Here is a 21,600-nt window from a genome sequence, read left to right as displayed (position 1 = left end):
ATATTTAAGAGAAAATTTAAGAAGAAAATGTACAAAGATAAAACAGTGAAAATGATATGTATATAAAGTTTCACCTTTTGGTGTGCAGCTTTTTAGATTTGTCTCTGTGATAACTGCAGGCCTGCAGGATGTCTGGAACTCACTTTACACATTTTCATTTACTGTAAATAGGACTATCTTTTTTTTATTTTTTTTTATTTTTTTTATTTATATCACATAATTTACTTAATTTAAAATTTGTGAGTTCGAGTAATTGATTATAGTAAGTCGTTTTTGCTCTATTTTTTAGGTTATCATATCAAGTTTTATTAAGAATTCCCTATTGTTTGGAGGTTGAACTAAGATTTTTAAGGTTTATTGACTGCGATAACGATCTCAAATTAATATACAATAATAATTATGTAACTATTTATATGTTTGGTTAATTATTTTTATGCATATACATGATACAGAACATGAACTATTGAGTTCACGACAACTCATAAATTTACCTATTGTATTGTAGATCCTCCCTTACTATTAATATAAATGGAAAATCTCGACTATCACAAAAATTTAAATATATTTTTCATTCATCTATTTAGCTAAAAATACTCCTCCGGTTACATTTTTGTCGCATTTATATCTTATGCCCTTTGACTAACTGTCAACACTAAATTATTTTTTTTTAAAAAATCAAAATTCCAAGTGGCATTTTGTTTCTGGTTCAATTTTACACTCCGACTCCAATTAAATAAATCCACTAACCCGATTTCCTGACTTACCCGACTAACTTTAAATTCGATCCAAAAAATTTTATATTGTGGGTAAAGTGCTCGAAGGCCATTCCATATACATAATAAGGCTTGAATTCGAAATTTCTAATTAAAAATAAATAAGTACTTATCGCTCCATACACGACTCACTAAATTCTCTCTTATTTTTACCCAATAACTGTTCTTTGTCAAGTGTTGTGAACAACCATCAAGATTGGACTGGAGACTGAGTGATTTTTTTCACAAGATAAAACTGAATTAACCGAAAGATAAAAAAGAATTGCACCTCAAAGAAATAGTAAATTTTTTGTAAAAAGTACAAATTATAATTTTCACATGTTGACCAGTAACTTTAACTGAAACTTGTAAATACAATAGAGGTCTAGACATAAAAAAAATGTGATATTTAAAAAGAAGTAAATTTGAGTTAAGTTATATTTGAACATAAATTTAACATGAAACTTTTTAGAAATTTTGTAATTGAATTTTTTTTTAAAACCTTTTTTAAATTTGAAACTCATCTTCAATTTTTTTTTGAGTCCAATATATAAACTCATTTAGAAATTATTAAGCAATCAATAAAAAAACTGGCTTGTAAATAAGGGGGATGTTTGAAGATACAATTTATTAAATAAATAAAAGTGTATTATTAGATCTCTAATCGCTTAAATTTTTAAATGAATTTTTCACACACTTCAACATTCGTATTCTATAATTAATGACACTGTTGAACGCCAAATTCCTATCGATCGTTTCCGCTTGAAATTATCCGTCGATTATGTTTTTGACGAACTTTCAATAGAAAATATTGAATTTCACACTTTTTTAATAGTCCGGTCAATGAAGGAGCTATATTAACTTAAGGGTGGTCACTTGAATACTCTTCATCGAAATATATTGTGCATATATTGTATATATAGATTAAAAATAATTTTTTTTATAGATATTCATACTAAAATTTAGAATATTCTTACCAAAATTTCTAATTTCATCACTGAGTTTGGAGAAACAATCTCAATCATCTCGGTGCATGTTCACAGTCTTCAAAGGAGGTATATTATGGCAAGTCATATATAGTTAGGTCAACAACAACGTAAACATATCAAGTATCGTTTTATAAGTGATGATTGAGAAGAATGAAGTGTACATATTCCATACTTCTATCTTTGTAAGATAGATAGAGTATTTTCAAAGTGATATAGTTAGATTAATCCGGACAATATACTAAATATAGTTTCATAAATGAAATTCGAGGAGGATGACATGTACTATATAAGTAGATCTTACCCCATTTCTAAATTCTTGTTATGTCATATAGGACTAAAGTTGTGTACATTTCACTCTTTTCAGGCACCACTTCTGACACCATATATTAGGTATGTAGTTAGAGGTCGTTTGGTAGCTGATTAGATTTATGTAGAGATTAGTTATGAGTGAATTAACGTATTATTTTATGCAGGTATTAATTATGTAGGTTTTAGTTATGCAAATTTCTAAATTGTAAATCAAATATCGTATTAATACATAAATAACTTATTTTCTATCTACATATATACCAAACATCATATAGTTATATGAAAATTAATATATCATAAACAATTTCCTATTCAGCTAGATGAATAACTTGTACATCATGTCATATAGTTAGTTCATGAACTCAAAAATCAAACAAAATAGCAATGAAATGGAAGGGGAGTAGTTAGTCCACATTTAAAGATCCAAAATGCCTTTATATTAACAGCACACTAAAATTCTTCAATACTCTAGTACACTCTCTCTCTCTCTCTTCTGCCACTATAATGTAAGTGTATATATATATCAAAGACATTATGATGGCGTGTAAGTACTTTTTATTTTTAATCAGAGGTTTCAGGTTCAAGTTTTTTTGGATACATAGTCATTTTTGTTAGGAAGTGTTTTTATATCTCAATGTAGAATTTTTCAAAAGTGAATTCGAATTTAGTCGAATTCTAATATGAATATCGAATAATGAATGAAAATAAAAAAATAATAAAAAGAAAATATATTTATATATATGATATGATGAGAGTTTTCAGAAGAGTGAGGGGTCATATACTGTGTGTCTTGTCTAGGGGTTGAAAATGACTAAAGCTTCTGCATACACTTACAAATCATGGCACTGAAAAACATGGCATTTTAATGAGCATTAAAATTGGAATAGTACTATTGATAAAGACACTAGAGAAATATGTAAAAAAAGAAAGAAAAAAACATTAGCTTTTTAGTTCTATTTTCCAGCTTTTTCTTATATTCATTGGTCCACCAAATTAATTGGGACATATATGTAGTAACTCATGATTTGGCTTCATATTCTTGTGTGATGAATGTTATGAAATAGACTTTATGGAAAACATAGCTTCAATCCTATTTCCAGCCTATTTCTTGTACTCATCATTTGGTCCACCACTCAAGACCATATAGTAGCCACATGACTTCATATTCTTTTCATGGCGAAATTAATCGGTGACCCCCTAAAGTTGACAGCAACTTTCACTTAGATACTTTAACTAGACTTTATTCATTTTAGACACCTCAAGTAAGGCTTAGATGTGTCATCAAATCGGAAAAAGTCAATTTTCATTGATGATGTTCTACTGAAAATAATTTTTTTAATTTGAAAATGCAGCGGATAAGATTTGTGTACATCTCACTCCCCTCAAACTTCATTTTTGAGATTACATTGAGTACATTGTTATTATTGTTGTTGACTATTTGGATATCGCGACGATAGGATTGTAATGAGATTGGCAAAATTTCTTTGTCTTTAACTAGATGTTCAGATCCAAGTTTTGAGTATAAACCAACATGAGTTGTGGTGCAGTGGTGAAACTGGTCTACCCTTAATTAAAGGTCCCCGGTTCGATCTCTGAGTATGACAAAAATCTTGTTGAGATTGCCACTCCGAAAGAATCTTGTAGTGCATAATTCCAGAGTTAATTCGAACTCCACGGACTCTGAACACCAGGTGGAAAACTAAAAAATTTTGTTTTTGAGCATAAGCTAAAATTCTAATGAAAAAATGTTTCTTCATTAATAAGTCTTACGTGACAAGTTTGAAATAATCAATACTTCAATGCATATATCGAATACCAATAAAAAGAAAGATTTATGAAATATTGAAGGATTGATTATGTGCAGAGGTGGAAGCAGATAAATAATGTCCATTTCATAGTTAGAATTTACTTAGTTTTATGAGTTGATCAATAACAAAATAAAATTATTTTCGAAATTTGAAAACCTATAGGGAAAAGGCATTGCAAGAAATCTTTTAGACGCTCCGAAAAAGATACGACAATACATACTTTCAACTTAATTTATACGATATATATGATTTATTCTGAATTCACTAATTATAAATTTTAAATTCTACATCAACGAATTTTGTTTTTTTGTTGAGATCTTGAAATTAAATCATAGTATCTTTCGAGAAATGATGTAACAAAGAATCGACAAATTCATATTAGCTTGTTAGGACATTAGGGTTTTTGACACTAAGAGTAGATATACATGCGAGAAATTACTAAAATTTTAGCAAATATTAAATTATAATGAATCATAAATCCAGACATATAATGAATTCATCTGTAAAAATCAAAGTTGAACTAGTCAAATTTAAATTCTAAATTCGTATTTGCATATCATTAAACCAAACAAACAAAAATAAGAAAAATTCTAGAGTAAAAAAAACCAACATTATTTAATTAGACTTACAACAAAACATAGTTTACATTGTTCACTCCTCATATCAAAAATCTCACTTTCACTAGGATTTCATCATGGCCACCAAAAGTATACAATTTAAAACTACACAATTTTTTTTTTACCTTCTATAAATGGAAGATGACAAATAATAATTATTAGTCAAAGTAGCATCTTTTGATGATGACACACTTTGAAACTGTTTATTATTACAAGAACTACATTTTATTATCTTCATGACATTTGATGATGATGATATGCCACCAACACTTTGTCTAATTTCCATTGCCTTTGCCATTTCAAGATTGGCTAATTCAATCAAACACTTTGCTTCTTGTCTCTTCTCTATAGCCATTGCTTTTTCTTCCATTGCTATTTTGAGGATTTCATTTGCTTCATTTTTCAATCTTGTTACTTGTGTTGTTGCCTCTTCAATGATCTCTTTGGCTTCTTCATTGTTTTGGACTATGTAATTATGATGATGAACATCACTTTGACCAACAAATGATGACAAATATGATTGTGGGGTATGTTCATTTTTTTCCAAATAATAGTGTGTGTTTTGGTTATAGTAATTTGGAGAAGTGAAAAGCTCAAGATCAAGATTAGGCAATATTCTTGAATATTGATCATGTGGAATATGAGTAGTAGTAGTACTACTACTAGTAGGCAAGAAAATTGGCTTTGGTGTTTGCACATCATGACATTCTTTAGTAGTTGTACTTTGTGGTTTGCATGAATCTTGATGCTCAATAAATGTTTCAACTCTGAAAAAAAAAGCAATAAAAATGGAAGAAAAAAATAGATTTATTAAGAATAGAAAATCATACTATAATTCAAACATAAAATTTATTCGCAACTAAAAAATCACTAATTTTTTATTTAAAAAATTCCAACAAAACTCTCTTAGAATTCGACTCGTTTGTAACATACGTTCCCATCAGAAATCCCTTACCGGACTAGTCAAATTCTGATGTGATATCTGTTTGAAAATTAGTGATTTTTTAACAGTGATTTCACTATATATATTTTTGGCTTCTTATTTGGTGTTAGGTATCCATCAGACAAAATTCAAAATTCGAATTCGCTACATTGGAGGCAAAACTCTCCCTAATAAAAATGACTTCGTATCCAAGAAAACTTGAACCCGATTCCACTATATTGTTCGAGGTCAGTAAATTATATCTTGATCACCCTATAGTAATCATGTTTTTAACTAAGAGATAGTAACTTCATCATCATATATCATATAAATAAGGAAGAAATTTTCAAAAGTGAGCACACTATATATGTAGTACCTTTATAAGACATTCATTAGGTTTTAACACTAAAAGGATGCTACCAATTCAATTGACATGGTAATTTCATTTTGATATATGTGTACTAGATAGTATAAATTTTATTTTTTACACTATTAGGTCCCCTAAAAGCTATACCTACAAATAATTATTCATATATAAAAAATTTACTACAAAGAAAAAAGAAGAAGAAGAAGAAGGAATTAACGACTACCAATTTTTAAGTAGTATGTTTAATAACCCTAGAAAATAAGACATGTTGACTTACCTAAAGAAATAAATTAAGATACATTGATATAAATTACAACGACAATAACAACATACTCAGTGTAATTTTATAGGTGGGGTCTGAGAAAGACGTGATGTGTACGCAACCTTACTCCTACCTTGTGAAAGTAAAAAGATTGTTTCGGATAGATCTCGACTCAATTAAAGCATACCACATATATATAAATAGATAAAATTAATTAGTAGTTGAATTTACCTAGAGAAAACTCTTCCACAATCACATGAATGGCCTCTAGTTCCACAAGTTTTGATGTGAGCTTTATAATCTGATTGAACAGCATAACCTTTGTTACATTTTTGACAAATCCATTGTTTGTAATTGCTATGTTTTCTTCTGAAATGCTTTTTAATTCCAACAAGATCACCTAGTGCATGGCAAGGATCATGGTGCACACAACTTGGCTCTGGACACACATATACTCTTTTCTTAATCACTTGATCCATCTCATTTTTCTCTTCTTCCTGATCAACAAGTTGAAAATATAATTAAGTAAATAAAATTGTAAGTTCAATTTATTATAACAAATAAAATCACAAAAGTTAACCTGATACTTCCTTTTTCTTAATTTAGGTGATTGTATTTCACTGAGTACGAAATTTAAGAAAGAACAACTTTTGAATTAAACTTTTTCTCTAAAACAAACAAATGAAATTTATGTCTATCTATCATCTTATTAAGAGTAGAAAGGTAAATTATTTCAAAATATAAAAAATATATCATTTTTTTTGGGGATAAATTAAAAATGAAAGAGTGTGGCTAAGATCAAGTGTAATATCTGTGCTTATAAGTTGAACATCTAATAAGTGGATCGTCGATCCACATGATATTAACTCAATTTTTTTTAGGGGGAAGACTCGACTCTCAAGGTTTGACGCACCCCAACCAAAAGAAGAATTTTTAATGTATCGAACAATTTAAGATTTTAGATAAGACGATGATTAACCTAATTATATATAAATACCTTCTTTTTCAACTTCCATGGAACCTTATGGCGACGAAGATGCATTTGAAGATTTTGCTCTCTTTGAAAGCTAAGATTGCAAATTTCACAAACGTAACGATCAGATTCCATTAACATCTCAGCTGTGAGATATACAACTTGTGCATCGGGATCTGTGCAAATTTGTAAAATTCAATTACGAGTTCAACATAATTCAGTACTAAACCCTAAATATATGCGTGTAAAAAGTATATATAGTAACGGAGCTAGTAATTCTAATTCAAAAATTAAATTTATATACAAATATTAAAGTTATTTAATTATATTCTTGCACAGTATAATGTTGAGACGAAAGGAGATTCAATCTAACCTCTTCCTTTACCTTTAGCTCAGGATTGAATATATAGATAATCATAATCGAACTTTCTCATCTATTAACGTTTAAATTCTGAATCTGAGACACAAGGTCGGAGCTAGAAAAGACCAAAAGGAGGTTCATCTGAATCTTTTTCGTCAGAAAATCACACTAATACATATATAATAGATAGATGATGAATCCTATGATGAAAATTCTGTTTCCATCACTGGCTAAACATGTTGATTTTAAAGGTATAATGAATACCACAAGAGCTAAAACTCAAGTGTTTTACAATATTATCTCATATATGAGGAAAAAAAGAGTGCAAATATATTAAAGTAAAGAAAATATAGAAATTAATTAATTAAAAATACCTGGAGTACCAGCAGGTCTTCTTTTTCTTTTGATAATAAAACCATTTTCTGGTGAAGAAAATGGATCAGAATAATTAGAAGGAGCTCCAAACAAGAAAGAGTTACTAGCTAGCATGGAGAGAGAGAGAGAGAGAAAAAGAAAGAGATATTAAGTATGATGAAATGTTGTTTTTTTGCTTCTTAGCTTTTTGTATAGATAGATAGAGGAGGAGATCCATTTAAATAAAGCCAAATATATATTATAATAGTATATTCAGTGCAATCACATAATTAGAATATGAAAAGGGTCGAGTAGATGTACGCAGTGGCGAAGTCAGGATTTTGATTAAGGAAATTCAAAATATGAAGAAGTAGACACACGAACTAGTCGAAGGGGGTTCGATATCTACTATATATATATAAAATATTTTAACCATGTATAAATAATGTAATTTTCAGCCGAAAGGGATTCGGATGAACCTTCTAAGTCTAAGGTGGCTCCGCCACTGGGTGTACGCACAATTGGAATATGGAAAGGGTGGGTCGTGGGTGCACGCAGTCTTACTCCTACCAGCATATAATACGATAACAAAATGTTTAATGTAATTGCACAATTGAAATATGAAAAGGGTATAGGCGTACGCACAATTGGAATATGGAGATTAAAAGGTGAGTCTACGCAGCCTTACCCTTGCCAATATATAGTATGGGTCTAAATTATTATTTTCTTTTGATAAAACTAAGAGAAAAAAATTTGTATTCATCCTCTAGATGTTTAGCTAAGCTTATAAGTTCGTTTAATTAGTTTAAAAGTATTTAGTTAAATTAATATAATATAATATCTGTAATTAAATAGAATTAATGAAAATTACCTTTTAAGCAATTTAATTGTGTAAAATTTCTCATACCAATCATATAAACTTAAGCTCTATTTATAAACTATGTAATAAAGTTATATTTACTGCAGTGTTATGATTTTTTGCATCAATATAACGTATGTAATTTAGCATGTTATAACATGTATTTAATCATTTACTTTAACATACTATTCAATTAATGGTATTATCAAGGCTAAATATACAATTATTTCTTAAGTGATTCAATTATTTAACTTTTCATATATTATTAACACATAAAACTTAAATTCATAAAATGATCAGAGGAAAACTCCACAATAATCACTAATTGATAACCTCATAAAAATGATAATTATTTTGCTACAATAGATTAATTATATTAATAGTGTATAAAAAGAAAAAAAAACTATTAAAATACATATAATAATTTAATTCCAAAACTTATCTCTCTATTTTTTTTAAGAGCACACATAATTTTGTATTAGACGTACTAATTTGTACCCTAATGAGTGAAAACATCCCTTGAGATTTGACATATATGTAGAAGTACCTAAAACAAAGTAGGACAAAATATCTTATCTAGTCTAAATAAAATAATTCTTATTAAGCGACATGATATTATAGTGGGATGATTAAGATTTCTGTATTCTTAATCAAAAGATTTGAATTTTGATTTCTGAGAATGAAAAACAAATTCTACAGGGAACATCGTCTATAGAAATAGATCATTTAATATATAAAATTAAATTTAATAAAATCCAAAGAAAATATCAAATACCGACGGAAAATCTTTAAAAAAGGATAGTTTTTTTTTGGTAGTTGGGAAATCACTATTCACTAATTAAAAAAAGCCAAAGAGGAAATGATTGTTTTGTACAAAATGAGTCCTCTACTTTATTGGTTTCATATTCTGTCTACGTTATAAAGTTTCACGTGGTAGTTTTTATTACGATTTATATTTATATTGATGATAGGGTAAAAACAAATGGAGGATTTATCAAAAAATATTTTTTCTACATCACAGTAAAATAAGGTGTGAGTAATGAAATATTACTCTGTCCGTCTTATATTAATTGTCCGATTTCCTTTTACTTGATTCTTAAAAAATTATAATAAGAAAGACAATTTTATTAATATATTCCTTAAAATTTTTTTTGAAACTTTACAAACTTGTTTACAGTTTCGAAAAAAATATTAATTGTAAAGATAAAATAAAAATAATAATTAATTTTATCTTGATTTTATGAATTGACAAGTACGTACGTACTCCATCCATCATTGTCCATATTTCAATGTTTTGGAAAATGACTCTAATTAATAATAAGGATAAATTAGGAATTAAGTGATAAATTATCTCTTGATTTTCTAAATTAGATAGCTATTTTTTGTATAATAGATATAAGTTATAAAAATGGACAAAAAGAGTAATTTGAGATAATTATTTATAGAGGTAAATGAATCAAAGTTATTGATTTAGCAGTTTATCTAGCAATTATTGATCTAATAATTATATACATAATTATTTATCATAAATAAATGCTCAATTATTCAAGAATTAATTAAGACAAGTCGAAAAGGTTTTGTCAATTTTCATTTTCCTAACCTTAAGTTCATTATTAGTTTCATTTTCATATATTTAGCCTTGATAATGACTTGACTTATATTGTTCAAGAAATAATAGGAGGAGGAAATTAAATTAATTAATTAAGTGCTAATTAATTAACCTAACAACATTAACATAAAAATTGTCCCTATTAATTGGCTCTTTGGAACCAAACAAGAGAACATGAAACTTCAACTATTTTGTTTTTTTGAGAAAAACGTCAACGACTATTAGCATATTTATCAAGAAAATAAATAGAATAAGTTATAACGAATTAATTAATCAGTTGAACATTTGAAAAACAAAAACTCGTTTAATTGATTAATTTGATGTTTCGGATGGAGTCCATTATCGTTAGAAATTGACTTGCCAAAAATGTTTTCGATGGATTTTTCGTTCTTTTAGTAGTCCTAAGGTGGCTCCGCCTCAGCATCCAAATATCCCTTCTAATTAATATGTTATCAACTAATTTTTTTTTACGAGTGTGTCAAAATATTAAACGATAAAAATACAAGTACCACAAGTAGTAGTACAAATTTTGTTTTTAAAAATCCCAAACATGACCTCGTGGTTTCAAACCAAGCCTTAAATAAAAGTGAAGGACCAAGTTGCTGCAGGTGCAATTATAATCTATGTCTTGGATCTGAAAACATATGATTTGTTTGGATGTGAAATAGTTATATATATATATATATATATATATATATATATATATATATATATAAAGATAAAATCAATAATAACAAAATTGAATTTGTACTGATATGAGTTGTGGAAGGATGATTGAGATTTCTCCGTTTTTAATCAAATGTTTCAAATTCGAGTGTATGAGAATGGGGAAGAAAACCATGTTGGTAGCTCGCCTCAAAAAAGAATTCTGAATATGCGAATTCGAATTTAGTCAAGCTTAATACGAGTGAATATCGGATACTGAGTGAGAAAAAAAAAACAAAATTGAATTGTGTACCAATATAATAGTTATGATGGGATGATTGAGACGATCCCTCCACCCTTAATCATTTGAATTCGAGCCTCAAAATCATGTTGGGAGCGTCGCTCTAGAAATAAACCCTACAATGTTCGAATTCGAATTTAGTCCAGCTCAATGTGTAAATTCAAATTTAGTCGAGCTCTACACGAATATCATATACTAAGTGAGGGAAAAAAATTGAATTGTACCAATATAAATTGTGGTGGAATGGTTGAAATTCCTCCACTCTTAATAAAATCTCGTATTCGAGCTTCAAAATCTTATTAGGGCTCCACCCCAAAAATGAACACTGCAATATACGAATCCAAATATAATCGAACAAATATGAATATCGAACATCAAGTGCAACCAAAACAAAAAAAATGGAATTGCATATTAGTTGTTTTCTAGTGTTTGTGAAGGACCCCCACTCAACCCCCACCCCCACCCCCACCCCTCTTGAAATGATATATATTCTTACATAAATAATTTATATTCTCTAATCGATGCAGCATATTACAAAGAATGAATGTCTTCGTCAGTCTTTCAATTATATGTTCCCTTACTCATTATCATCAAGATTCCTTTTCTGGTAAATTCATTTATTAATATATTTATTTATTTATTCTGATTTTTATTGTTTTTTTTTTGCAACTTAAATTTAAGGTCCACATGTTAATGTTATTTAGCGAAAGTATTAATTTAGAAAATTTACGAATTTTTTTTTACGTAAGTTGATTTACAATAATCACGATTTAAATTATTGATCGGTTGGAATTATCACAAAACAAAGGTTTTTTTTGTTCTCACGACTTAGATATCCTTTAGAAGATGGAAATAAGATTTCTAAATCAATGAATAAAATTGAATGTGGTAATAAATTGTAATTCGAACAAGTATAAGGATTATAAGTCTTCCGTAAAAATCGTGTATGTAACTGATAATTCGGGACAAATTCAAAAATCATATATATAAATATTTAGAGATAATAGTATTTTTGGTCCTTTAATTACAAGTAAATTTTAATTTTAATTCTTGTGATATATGACAATACATTTAATCTTAACTAATTAATAATATATATATATGTATTTAGTACCTTTATGGAGGAAATAAGTTATATTTGGATTATTTAAGAACTCTACTACCGTACGAAGTAACAATATAAGTTTAATATATCACGTGAATAATTAAGTGGTGGGACGTTTAATAGTTAAACAATAAATTTATGAATATTTTTGAGCAAAGGGATTAAAAATATATATTTCCTAGTTAATAAAATGTATTTAGTCATATATCACAAGGCGTAAAATCGAACTTTACCAATAACTAAAGACCAAAGTGTTACTAACCAAAATAAACATTCTTGATAAAATAATAAACATGTTATTATATATGTAACAAAATTCAGTACTAATATAAAAAAGAATTACACTATTATATGCAATTTGAATCTTTTTTTTCCCTTTTTACAAACTATTTTTGATATGCGTTGCTTGAGACAAGAATTCGAAAATAACGTCTCTACCTCTAAAAGATAGAAATAATTTTTACGTATACTCTATTCTCTTGGACCTTTTCAGATTTCACCTGCAAAATTACATCGAATATATTATTGTCGTCGTTAAGTATTTTGCGGCATTAATTGGAATTGGTTGTACAAAGAAAAGATCTTCCTGTGAAATCAAATCTAAGGCATGGCTGTAAATTTTGAAATTCATAAATTAGGGGAACCAAAATTCAAAAAAACAATCATTCACGTTTGTATTTTCAGTACAACATCATCAATAAAGTTGAGGACAACATGTCCAAAATTAACAGTCACTGAGGATGTGAGTGTTTATTACTCCAACCGCTTCGATTTATGTGATAATATTTATTAATTGGACATAAATTTTAAGAAAAAAAATATTTGTATATTTATGATCTAAAACAAATCGTTAATATTAATTTATATGATTATACATAAGAATATCAAATGAGCTAACTGAACTGACAGAGTTAGTAAATTGGTAGATCACTAACCCACTAAAGGTTACATGTGCTGAAATAAATTGGATAAAAATGAACTAAATAATGGGGGTCAAAAAAGACACAGGGTGATGCATAGTTTCAACCATATGCGAGGCCAAGATTTCAACTTTATCGGTTATGAATTCTAATATTTTTAAGTACTTGAGTTTTAAATTAATTATTTGTACATATTCAATAGATTCTTAAGACAAATACAAAATTTAAACAAAAGCTACTAGATTGGAGCCGAATCTACAGACAAAATTCTAGCTCCTCCCCTTATTCCGTTTACAAGTTCATTTGAACTCAGTAACTTTTGACAGACTTATGTTAGAAATATCCAGAGTATATAGATTGGCTACAACTTCAAACATTTTGTTTACAATTTTCCCCAAATCCACTACTAAAAAGTCTTAGAGAAATTTTTGTTAGAGAGAGCTTTATTTCCAATGTGAAACTTTTTGATGTGTATTCAAATTTAGTTGGACCCCAATGCGGATATCGAATACCAAGTCTCTGCTACAAGCATTAGTCATTCTCGTTTTCAATATTCACTTAACATAAAATGCAGAGCAATTACATCAAGAAGAAGTTGTCCATTCTGCTTAGCATTTTGATTTTAAAGAACTCTCAATTGCTTGAATCTAAGATAGTATGTACAATAGTATTATAGTAATAGTAAGTAAAGTTTAGCAACTTCACCGTTATAGTGGGTAAAGATCAGTTACTTTAATATGCCTATCAATAGTTCTATGACTTTACTACTATAATAGGTAACGTTAAACGACCATATATAATTTTGACTCTTTCGCTGGTATCCGACAAAAAAACAAAGAATGTTGCATTGGCTGGATAGTCAAAAGAGTTAATGCTTTATGCACTAACAGTGTAAAGAATCCAAAATAGTCTAGTCTTGTTGAGACTAAAACGTTCATCCCGTATCAATTGTTATGTATGTCAGGCAAAAGGAACAAAATGTTTGTCATGAAAGGATAGTTCAACAACAACATATCCAGTGAAATCCCACAAGTAGAGTTTAGGGAGGGTAAAATGTGTACGCAAATCATATCGCTATCTCGTGGAGGTAGAGATGTTGTTTCCGAACGACCTTCGGCTTAGGTAACACATATCAGCGAACATACAGAGAAAAGGAAGACAAACAAAAACTAGAGGAAGCATTGCAAAGCATTCAGGCAAAAGGAACAAAAGCTTTGTCCTAAAAGATAGTTCAACAACAACATACTCAGTTTAATTCCACAAGTGGGGTTTATGAAGGGTAGAGTGTTCGCAGACCTCATTCCTACTTCATGAAGGTAGAGAGGTTGATTCAGAAAGACTCAAGTAAACCATATAAACGAACATACAGAAGAAAGGAAGACAAACCAAATACTATAGGAAACATTACAAAACATTTAGGAATAACAGTGTTTAACCACAATGGAATCAAGGAAATGAACTGAATCAACACCTTGAATATGGCATAAATGTGTGAGGATAGATCCAGCATTTTGAAGCCTATGAGCTCACTGCAAAAAAAACTATACATGTTGAAGTAATTTGAAAAATATATACTGAAAAGGAACTTAATGTAGGAAAGAAGTTGATGTAATATACTAACAATGATTTGCCTGGAGATAAGGACCTAAGATGACTCCATTTCGCCGCAAACTCAACTGTAGTGTACCTCAGGATTGTCTTCCCCCGTCATTTCTTCAACGTAGTCCTTAATCTTGTGGACCGACTCTTTGAGCTGAGGGCTTCCAAACACTGAGATAAACTTTAATGAAGCAATATCCCCAAAACTGTCTGGGATCTTTATAAGCGTACAATATAGTATTTCTAATGCCTCGAGCACGGGAAAGGATTTCTCTCCATCAACATGCCATTCAGAAAAAGACAGTATCCAATTTTAGAGATTTGAGATTCTGGAAGGTGACTTCTTCCATGTTCCATTCTTCCTCCCCCTCGATGATTGTGTATGTTAGACGCAGTTTTTATGGGTTGGATAGTGTCGCGATTCTTGACAGTGAATTGGATGTCAGATTGAGCCCTTTCAAATCCAGTTTCATCAAGCTTGAAGGGAATCCATGTGTATATTCACTCAATGAATCCCAAGAAACATGTACGCGAAGTTTTTCAAGTTCATTTAGGACATCGAATCTTGGAAAACAAATCTTCTCTGCTGAACAATCCGGTAGTTGTTTGATCCGGACTCTAAGGATTTGAAGATTCAGAAACCTTTTGAAAATATCCTCTGTGTCTTCTGAACCGGGAAGGTAGAGATGATATAATGTTCTCAAATTCTCGAGCTTTGAGTTGTCGTCTAACACTGTTGGTTCGTTGATGTATGGATCAAAGAGAGAACAACACTGCATGCGTACATCTCGTAGCTTTGCAAGAATCCAAATAATAGGTGACAGTACCATGCATGATCCCTCAAGGCTATCTACCACCAGAGTTTCTAGATTGCAGAGGTTTGAAAATGACGGAGGGAGAGATTTTGCCTCCGTCAAAATGTTTAAGAACTTCAAATGAACAAGCATGCCTATTTCATTCAGCAAAGAATCTGTCAATGTTATATCCCCCAGATCCAACCTTTTGAGAAGCCTCAAGTGTCTTAGGTGACATTTGTAGGGAAGTTCAAATCCTTCACAATTATTCATGTATACCTTCAAAGAGAGGAGGCGTTTAATGTAAGGATTTTCCTTTTCTGCATTGAGCAAGACAAAGCTTACATCCGATGGAGGAAGATCTTGATCATAATGAACGGTCATTCCACGTGACATGAGATTTGAAGAAGACAATGACAGAGCACTTGAACTTGTCAAGACAAACAGCTTTTCCTTTCTAGCTTTTCTTGAACAAAAATCATGCACAAGATCATGAATTTGGCAACTCCGGAATGCACCTCTCTCATTGGAAACTAATACCAAGCTACTGCTAATTAGTTCATCCACATAAACATTCATCTCAGTCTGTTCCATCAGTCCTTCAGCATTCCATAAATATTTGAAATCAGATATTGCAATGTATATGTCCTTTGGATAGCTTGCAGGGTAAATCAGGCATGGCTTTAGGTGATCTGATAAATGATTGTAACTTAATTGTATAATCTTCATCACTTCCTCTTCATCCTTAAAAATAAAGGAACTCAAATTATCAAGAACTTGAAGCCACAAAGCCTCTTTCTTTTCCTTCCCTGCGATGACTCCACCGATCAAATCAAGTACCAAAGGAAGCCCATCACACTTTCGGGTTATCTTTTTTCCAACATCCTTTAGTTCATCAGGGCAACATTCTTCTCCGAGTATCCTTTTCTCTAATAACTCCCAACTTTCTTCTGGTCTTAGCAATCGAAGATCAAGAGGATCACTGTGGTATTTTCCATGCAAAGCCACTTCCTTTTTTCGACTTGTTAAAATAACTCTGCTTCCTTTCTGAAATTCAGATGGAAAAGGTCTTGTTATCTCATCCTATGTTGCAGTATCCCACAAGTCATCCAAGACAATAAGGTACTGCTTTCCAAATAGTTGTCTCTGCAGCTTATCAGCAACATCATCATCTATGTTATCCTCACTGAATCTTTCTTTCAAACCAATAACTTGATTGTAAATTTTCTGCAACAACTTTTTCTCATTACGTTCCTGGTCGACTGTGCACCAAGCATGAACGTCGAAATGATCAACAATGAACTTCTCATTATACACTCTGTTAGCCAAAGTAGTTTTTCCGAGCCCTGGCATGCCGACTATGGAAATGACATCTATCTCAACTGATGAGCTGGTGAGCTTCCCAATTATCCACTGTCTCTCCTCCTCAAAACCTACAATTATTTTACCAGCTGTTGATGACTTGCTTTCAACTGGCTTTTTTGGAGAGTTTGCAAAAAAAAGATACTCATGTTCTTGGAGATCTTCTCTTGTACCTCTTTTTTGACAAGCTTGATCTTTTCTACGGTATCAGGTAGTAACAAGATAAGCTACAAGAGACCATGATCCCTGACAATAATTGAGTTAATAGCATGTTCTGCTGCATATGCCACATCTAGAACACGAGCCCAGAGATCTCTATTCAATTCTTGCTCAACTTTCCCGAAGAACGATCTTATGAGTTCTATGTCCTCTTTCACCCACCTTATTTCTTCCTTTATCTAAGCAACTGAATAAGCATTGGAATTCAGCAAGTCATTTAAGTTTCTGAGTAGAAGATTCATGAAGAGCGGTCCATCACTCAGGGGGAAGCAGAGCTGAGATGAGTCTACACGGGTTTTCAAGAAAACATTCTTGAGATCTTCCTTAAGGAGTTCAATATTTTCCAGCAAGTTTAGACCTGCACCACTTGTTGCATTCATATTCTCTTCTAAGTTGCGAACAAGAATGAATACCTCCTTGGTAAGTGCTCCAACACGTGCCAAGAGAACAGACAATTTGTCATGACGAATAACGTCCTTGGGCACATCAGTAAGAATAATCAATAGGAACTCTATCATGACATGAATGTTGCACGTAGAGGCTCTAGGAGTAACAGCATTAACCATGTGCTCTTGCAGATGAATCAGAGATTCTCTAAGAATGTCCGTAGAGGCTTCTAGGAGCTGCTTGATGAAACGTTGAACTTCTTCCGACTTTGAACCTTTCAGATTTGTACAACATATGTGCATAACCTCCAGTTCAACAGGAATAACCTCCACAAGTAGTTTATATAGCTTGGAATTAACTCGAGAGACATCTGATTCATCGAATTCATCAAGTTGACAATCCAAAAAAGTAAAACAAAAGTTTACTACTCTCTGAGCCACAAGTTGAAGCTGAGGTATGACATATTCAACTGTCTCATACTCAACAGAACCATTTACTTTCAACCTATGGAAATCTCTTAAATTGCCAAATACATTCTGAAGAAGCTCATATCGAGTCACTGATGGGAAAATAAACTCAGAACAACACTTTGGTAGATATTGGAGATGCATGAGGATGGCATCCAAAAGTTCAACCAAATAATCTTCGGTCATAGTCACACGACTTGGTTCACCATAGCTATGTGAGCTAAAATAACTTTTGATATTTTCCAAGAGACGAGAAACGTCATGATACATTAAACTATCCAGCATTTCTTCTCCACTCTGATGAAAAAGTGACTGAACCAGATCATGAATCTCATTTGATATGCAAGACATTTCGTCATTACAACCTTCCAAAAAGAAAGAGTAATATAGATGACAAAATGCGGACACAAACGTCAGCTCCAATGTCAGCTCTTCAATTTGATCCATGCCAAGAGAAATTTGAACACGGCCATTACTTAACCTCTCTATGAAATCTAGAAGATTGACAATGTCCTCGCGAAGTACAATCGATGACACCTGCCAAAAGACCAAATGTTGATTCAAATTATTTTAATACATAGATGGTGATAGTTCAGATAGAAAAAGGGAACAACTGATAGTTGGAGTGTGAAACTCGCGAAAATGTGATAGTTAAGGTATGTTTGATTATTAACTCTAAATTTTACTCTTAAATTACAACAGGCAGCTATCACAAGTGCAGAGGAGTTTCTCCAGAATAGCCTAATAGATAAGCTAAATGTTTGGCTTTGGCCTGTTACAACTTAAATCTTAAAGCAGAAAAAAAGCAGGCTGGTGCACTAAGCTCTCATTATGCGCGGGGTCTAAGGAACGGTCGTATCAGAACGGTCTATTGTACGCAACTTAGTTAAATCATAAAATAAACATATCAACAAAGAATTTATACTGATCTGTCCATCCACATATTTACTAGTTAGTTACTGAAGAAGCTTTTATTCTGTTGGATAGACTACTAAACAGAGAAGAGGTAACAGGCAAACATCTAAAACAATGTGTTGCAAATTATAAATAACAACAACATATCCATTGCAATCGCACAGACGGTAGGATGTACGCAGAGAGGTTATTTTCGATAGAGTTTAGCTTATACAAGAAAGATTAAATTATCGATTCTTATAAGTTATAAAGAATATGTGCACAATCTAAGTTTGATAAAACAACATACTTACACGAATAGATTAATTATGTGAATGAAAAAAGTAAATAAAAATTGTATAACATACCAATGATTTGTTTTCTAATTGTCTTGGCTAGATCCGAGAGGCGTTTTTTTAGCATTTAGGGGTCACTCAACAAGAATTGGACGATTTTTGCCATTTTTCATATGTGTTAGCCATGAATTTTTTTACTAGTATGATTTCCGATTAATTTTTGTACAAAACTTTTACAAAATTATCCTTAATGACTTCAGAAAGAATTTCAATAGCCTCGGCCTAATCCACGGGCTTTTTTTTAGCATTTTGGGGCCACTCAAAAATAATTAGGCATTTGTTTTTTGTTTTTTGTGTGTTAATCCATGAATTTTTTGGTGGTATCGCTTTCGATCAATTTTTCCAGGAATTAGGCAATTTTTGCCCTTTTTTGTGGGTGTTAGCCCATAAATTATTTTGTCGGTATGACTTTCGGTCAATTTTTTGCGAAAACCTTTACAGAACCATCTACAACGACTCTGTAATTCCAATAGATTCGGCCTGATCCGCGGGGTATTTTTTAGCATTTAGGGGCAACTCAACAGGAATTAGGTAATTTTCTCCGTTTTTCGTGTCTTCATGATTTTTTTTGGTGGTATGACTTCTGGTCAGTTTTTCTACGAAACCTTTACAGAACTATTCGTAATTACCCGGAGAAGAATTCCAATAGCTCCGATCTGATCGGCGGAGTGTTTTTTAGCATTTAGGAGCCACTCGAAAGGAATTAGACGATTTTCTTTATTTTTTTGTGTGTTAACCAATGAATTATTTGGTGGTATGGCTTCCGGGCAAGTTTTCAGTGAAACCTTCACAAAATCGTCGGTAATGACCTTGGGAATAATTTCAATTGCCTCGGCCTAATTCACGATGTGTTTTTTTAGCATTTAGGGGCAACTGAATAGAAATTAGGCGATTTTTATCGTTTTTCATCTGTGTTAGCCCATGAATTTTTTTGGTGGTATGACTTTCGATTAATTTTTCTGCAAAACCTTTACAAAACCATCTGTAATGACCCGAGGAATAATTCCTCAGTCTAATCTGTGGTGCTTTTTTTAGCATTTATGGGCTACTCTATAGGAATTAGATGATTTTCTTCATTTTTCATGTATGTTAGATCAAGAATTTTTTGGTGATATAGCTTCCGGTCAACTTTTCCGCGAAATCTTTACGAAACCATCCTAAATGACCTTGGGAAGAAATCTAATAGCCTTGGCCTGATCTGCTTGGCATTTTTTTTGTTTTTAGGGGCCACTCAACAAGGATTAAGAGACTTTCTCTGTTTTTCGTATGTGTTAGCCCATAGATTTTTTGGTGGTATAGCTTCCAGTCAGTTTTTCCGCAAAATCTTTACAGAATAATCTTTAATGACCTTGGAAAGATTCCAATAGCCTCGGCCTGATCCGTGGGGCACTTTTAGCATTTAGGGGCACTCAATAGGATCTAGGCCATTTTCACTGTTTTTCATGTGTTACGCCAATGAATTTTTTTGGTGGTATGGCTTCTAGTCAATTTATCTGTGAAATCTTTACAAAATTATCCGTAATGATCCCGAGAAGAATTCTAAAAGCCTCGGCCTGATCTGCGAAGGCGTTTTTTAGGATTTAGGGACCACTTGACAGGAATTAGGTAATTTTCTCCATTTTTCGTGTGTGTTAGACCATAAATTTTTTGGTAATATGGCTTTCGGTTATTTTTTCTGTGAAACCTTTATAAAACTGCTCGTAATGACCTTAGGAATAATTCCAATAGTTTCGGCCTAATTCGTAGGGCGTGTTTTAGCATTTAGGAGCTACTAAATAGGAATTAGGCAATTTTTACAATTTTTCGTGTGTGTTAGCCCATGAATTTTTTTGGTGGTATAGCTTTCGATCAATTCTTTATATGAAACCTTTACAGATTTATTTGTAATGATCTGAGGAAAAATTTCAATAGCCTCGACCTGATCAACGGGGAGTTTTTTAGCATTTAGGGGTTAGTCAATTGAAATTAGGCGATTTTCGCCATTTTTCGTGTGTGTTAGCCATGAATTTTTTTTGATGATATGGGTTCCAATCAATATTTCTATGAAACATTTAGAGAACCATCTGTAATGACTAGAGGAAGAATTCCAATAGCTTTTGCTTGATCCGCGGAGCCTTTTTTTTACCATTTAGGGACCACTCGATAGAAATTAGGCAAAAAACATTCCATTTTTCGTGTGTTTTAGTACATTGATTTTTTGGTGGTGAGGCTTCCAATCAATTTTCCTACAAAACCTTTATGGAACTGTCCGTAATGACCTTAGAAAGAATTTCAATAGCATCGGCCTTATTTGCAGGGCCTTTTTTAGCATTTAGGGGCCACTCAACAAGAAATAGACGATTTGTTTTCTGTTTTTCGTGTCTTCGCAT

The 21,600-nt window shown here is 31.4% G+C and overlaps 1 protein-coding gene and 2 pseudogenes across 2 annotated transcripts; 1 reads left to right on the top strand and 2 right to left on the bottom strand.

Moving 5' to 3' along the window:
* Nucleotides 1–4,454: 4,454 nt before the first annotated feature.
* Nucleotides 4,455–7,917, bottom strand: LOC129878385 (zinc finger protein SHOOT GRAVITROPISM 5-like). Of its 2 annotated transcripts, XM_055953456.1 has the most exons (5): nt 7,735–7,917; nt 7,024–7,175; nt 6,427–6,523; nt 6,258–6,327; nt 4,455–5,242 (listed from the first exon to the last, which is right to left on the bottom strand). In XM_055953456.1, exons 1-5 carry the CDS (start codon nt 7,847–7,849, stop codon nt 4,597–4,599), a joined length of 1,080 nt encoding a protein of 359 aa, XP_055809431.1. In that variant the 5' UTR covers nt 7,850–7,917; the 3' UTR covers nt 4,455–4,596. The 2 variants fall into 2 exon arrangements, with proteins under 2 accessions (XP_055809431.1, XP_055809430.1); XM_055953455.1 differs by having other exon boundaries at nt 6,258–6,523.
* LOC129881318 (U2 spliceosomal RNA) lies at nt 6,781–6,926 on the top strand (annotated as a pseudogene).
* Nucleotides 7,918–14,825: 6,908 nt separating the features above from the next.
* LOC129873708 (putative late blight resistance protein homolog R1B-23) lies at nt 14,826–21,600 on the bottom strand (annotated as a pseudogene).

This window comes from Solanum dulcamara, chromosome 2 (genome assembly GCF_947179165.1).
Source record: "Solanum dulcamara chromosome 2, daSolDulc1.2, whole genome shotgun sequence".
Lineage (NCBI taxonomy): Eukaryota > Viridiplantae > Streptophyta > Magnoliopsida > Solanales > Solanaceae > Solanum > Solanum dulcamara.
Note: the sequence above shows the minus strand (reverse complement) of the source record. Positions and strands in the feature narration are given on the sequence as shown.

Coding starts and splice junctions, on each gene's coding strand:
- LOC129878385 (XM_055953455.1), bottom strand. CDS start 7,849: ATGCTAGCTAGTAACTCTTTCTTGTTTGGAGCTCCTTCTAATTATTCT. Junction 7,176..7,734: donor AAGACCTGCTGGTACTCCAG/GTATTTTTAATT, acceptor AAATTTGCACAG/ATCCCGATGCACAAGTTGTA. Junction 6,524..7,023: donor CATGGAAGTTGAAAAAGAAG/GTATTTATATAT, acceptor CTTGTTGATCAG/GAAGAAGAGAAAAATGAGAT.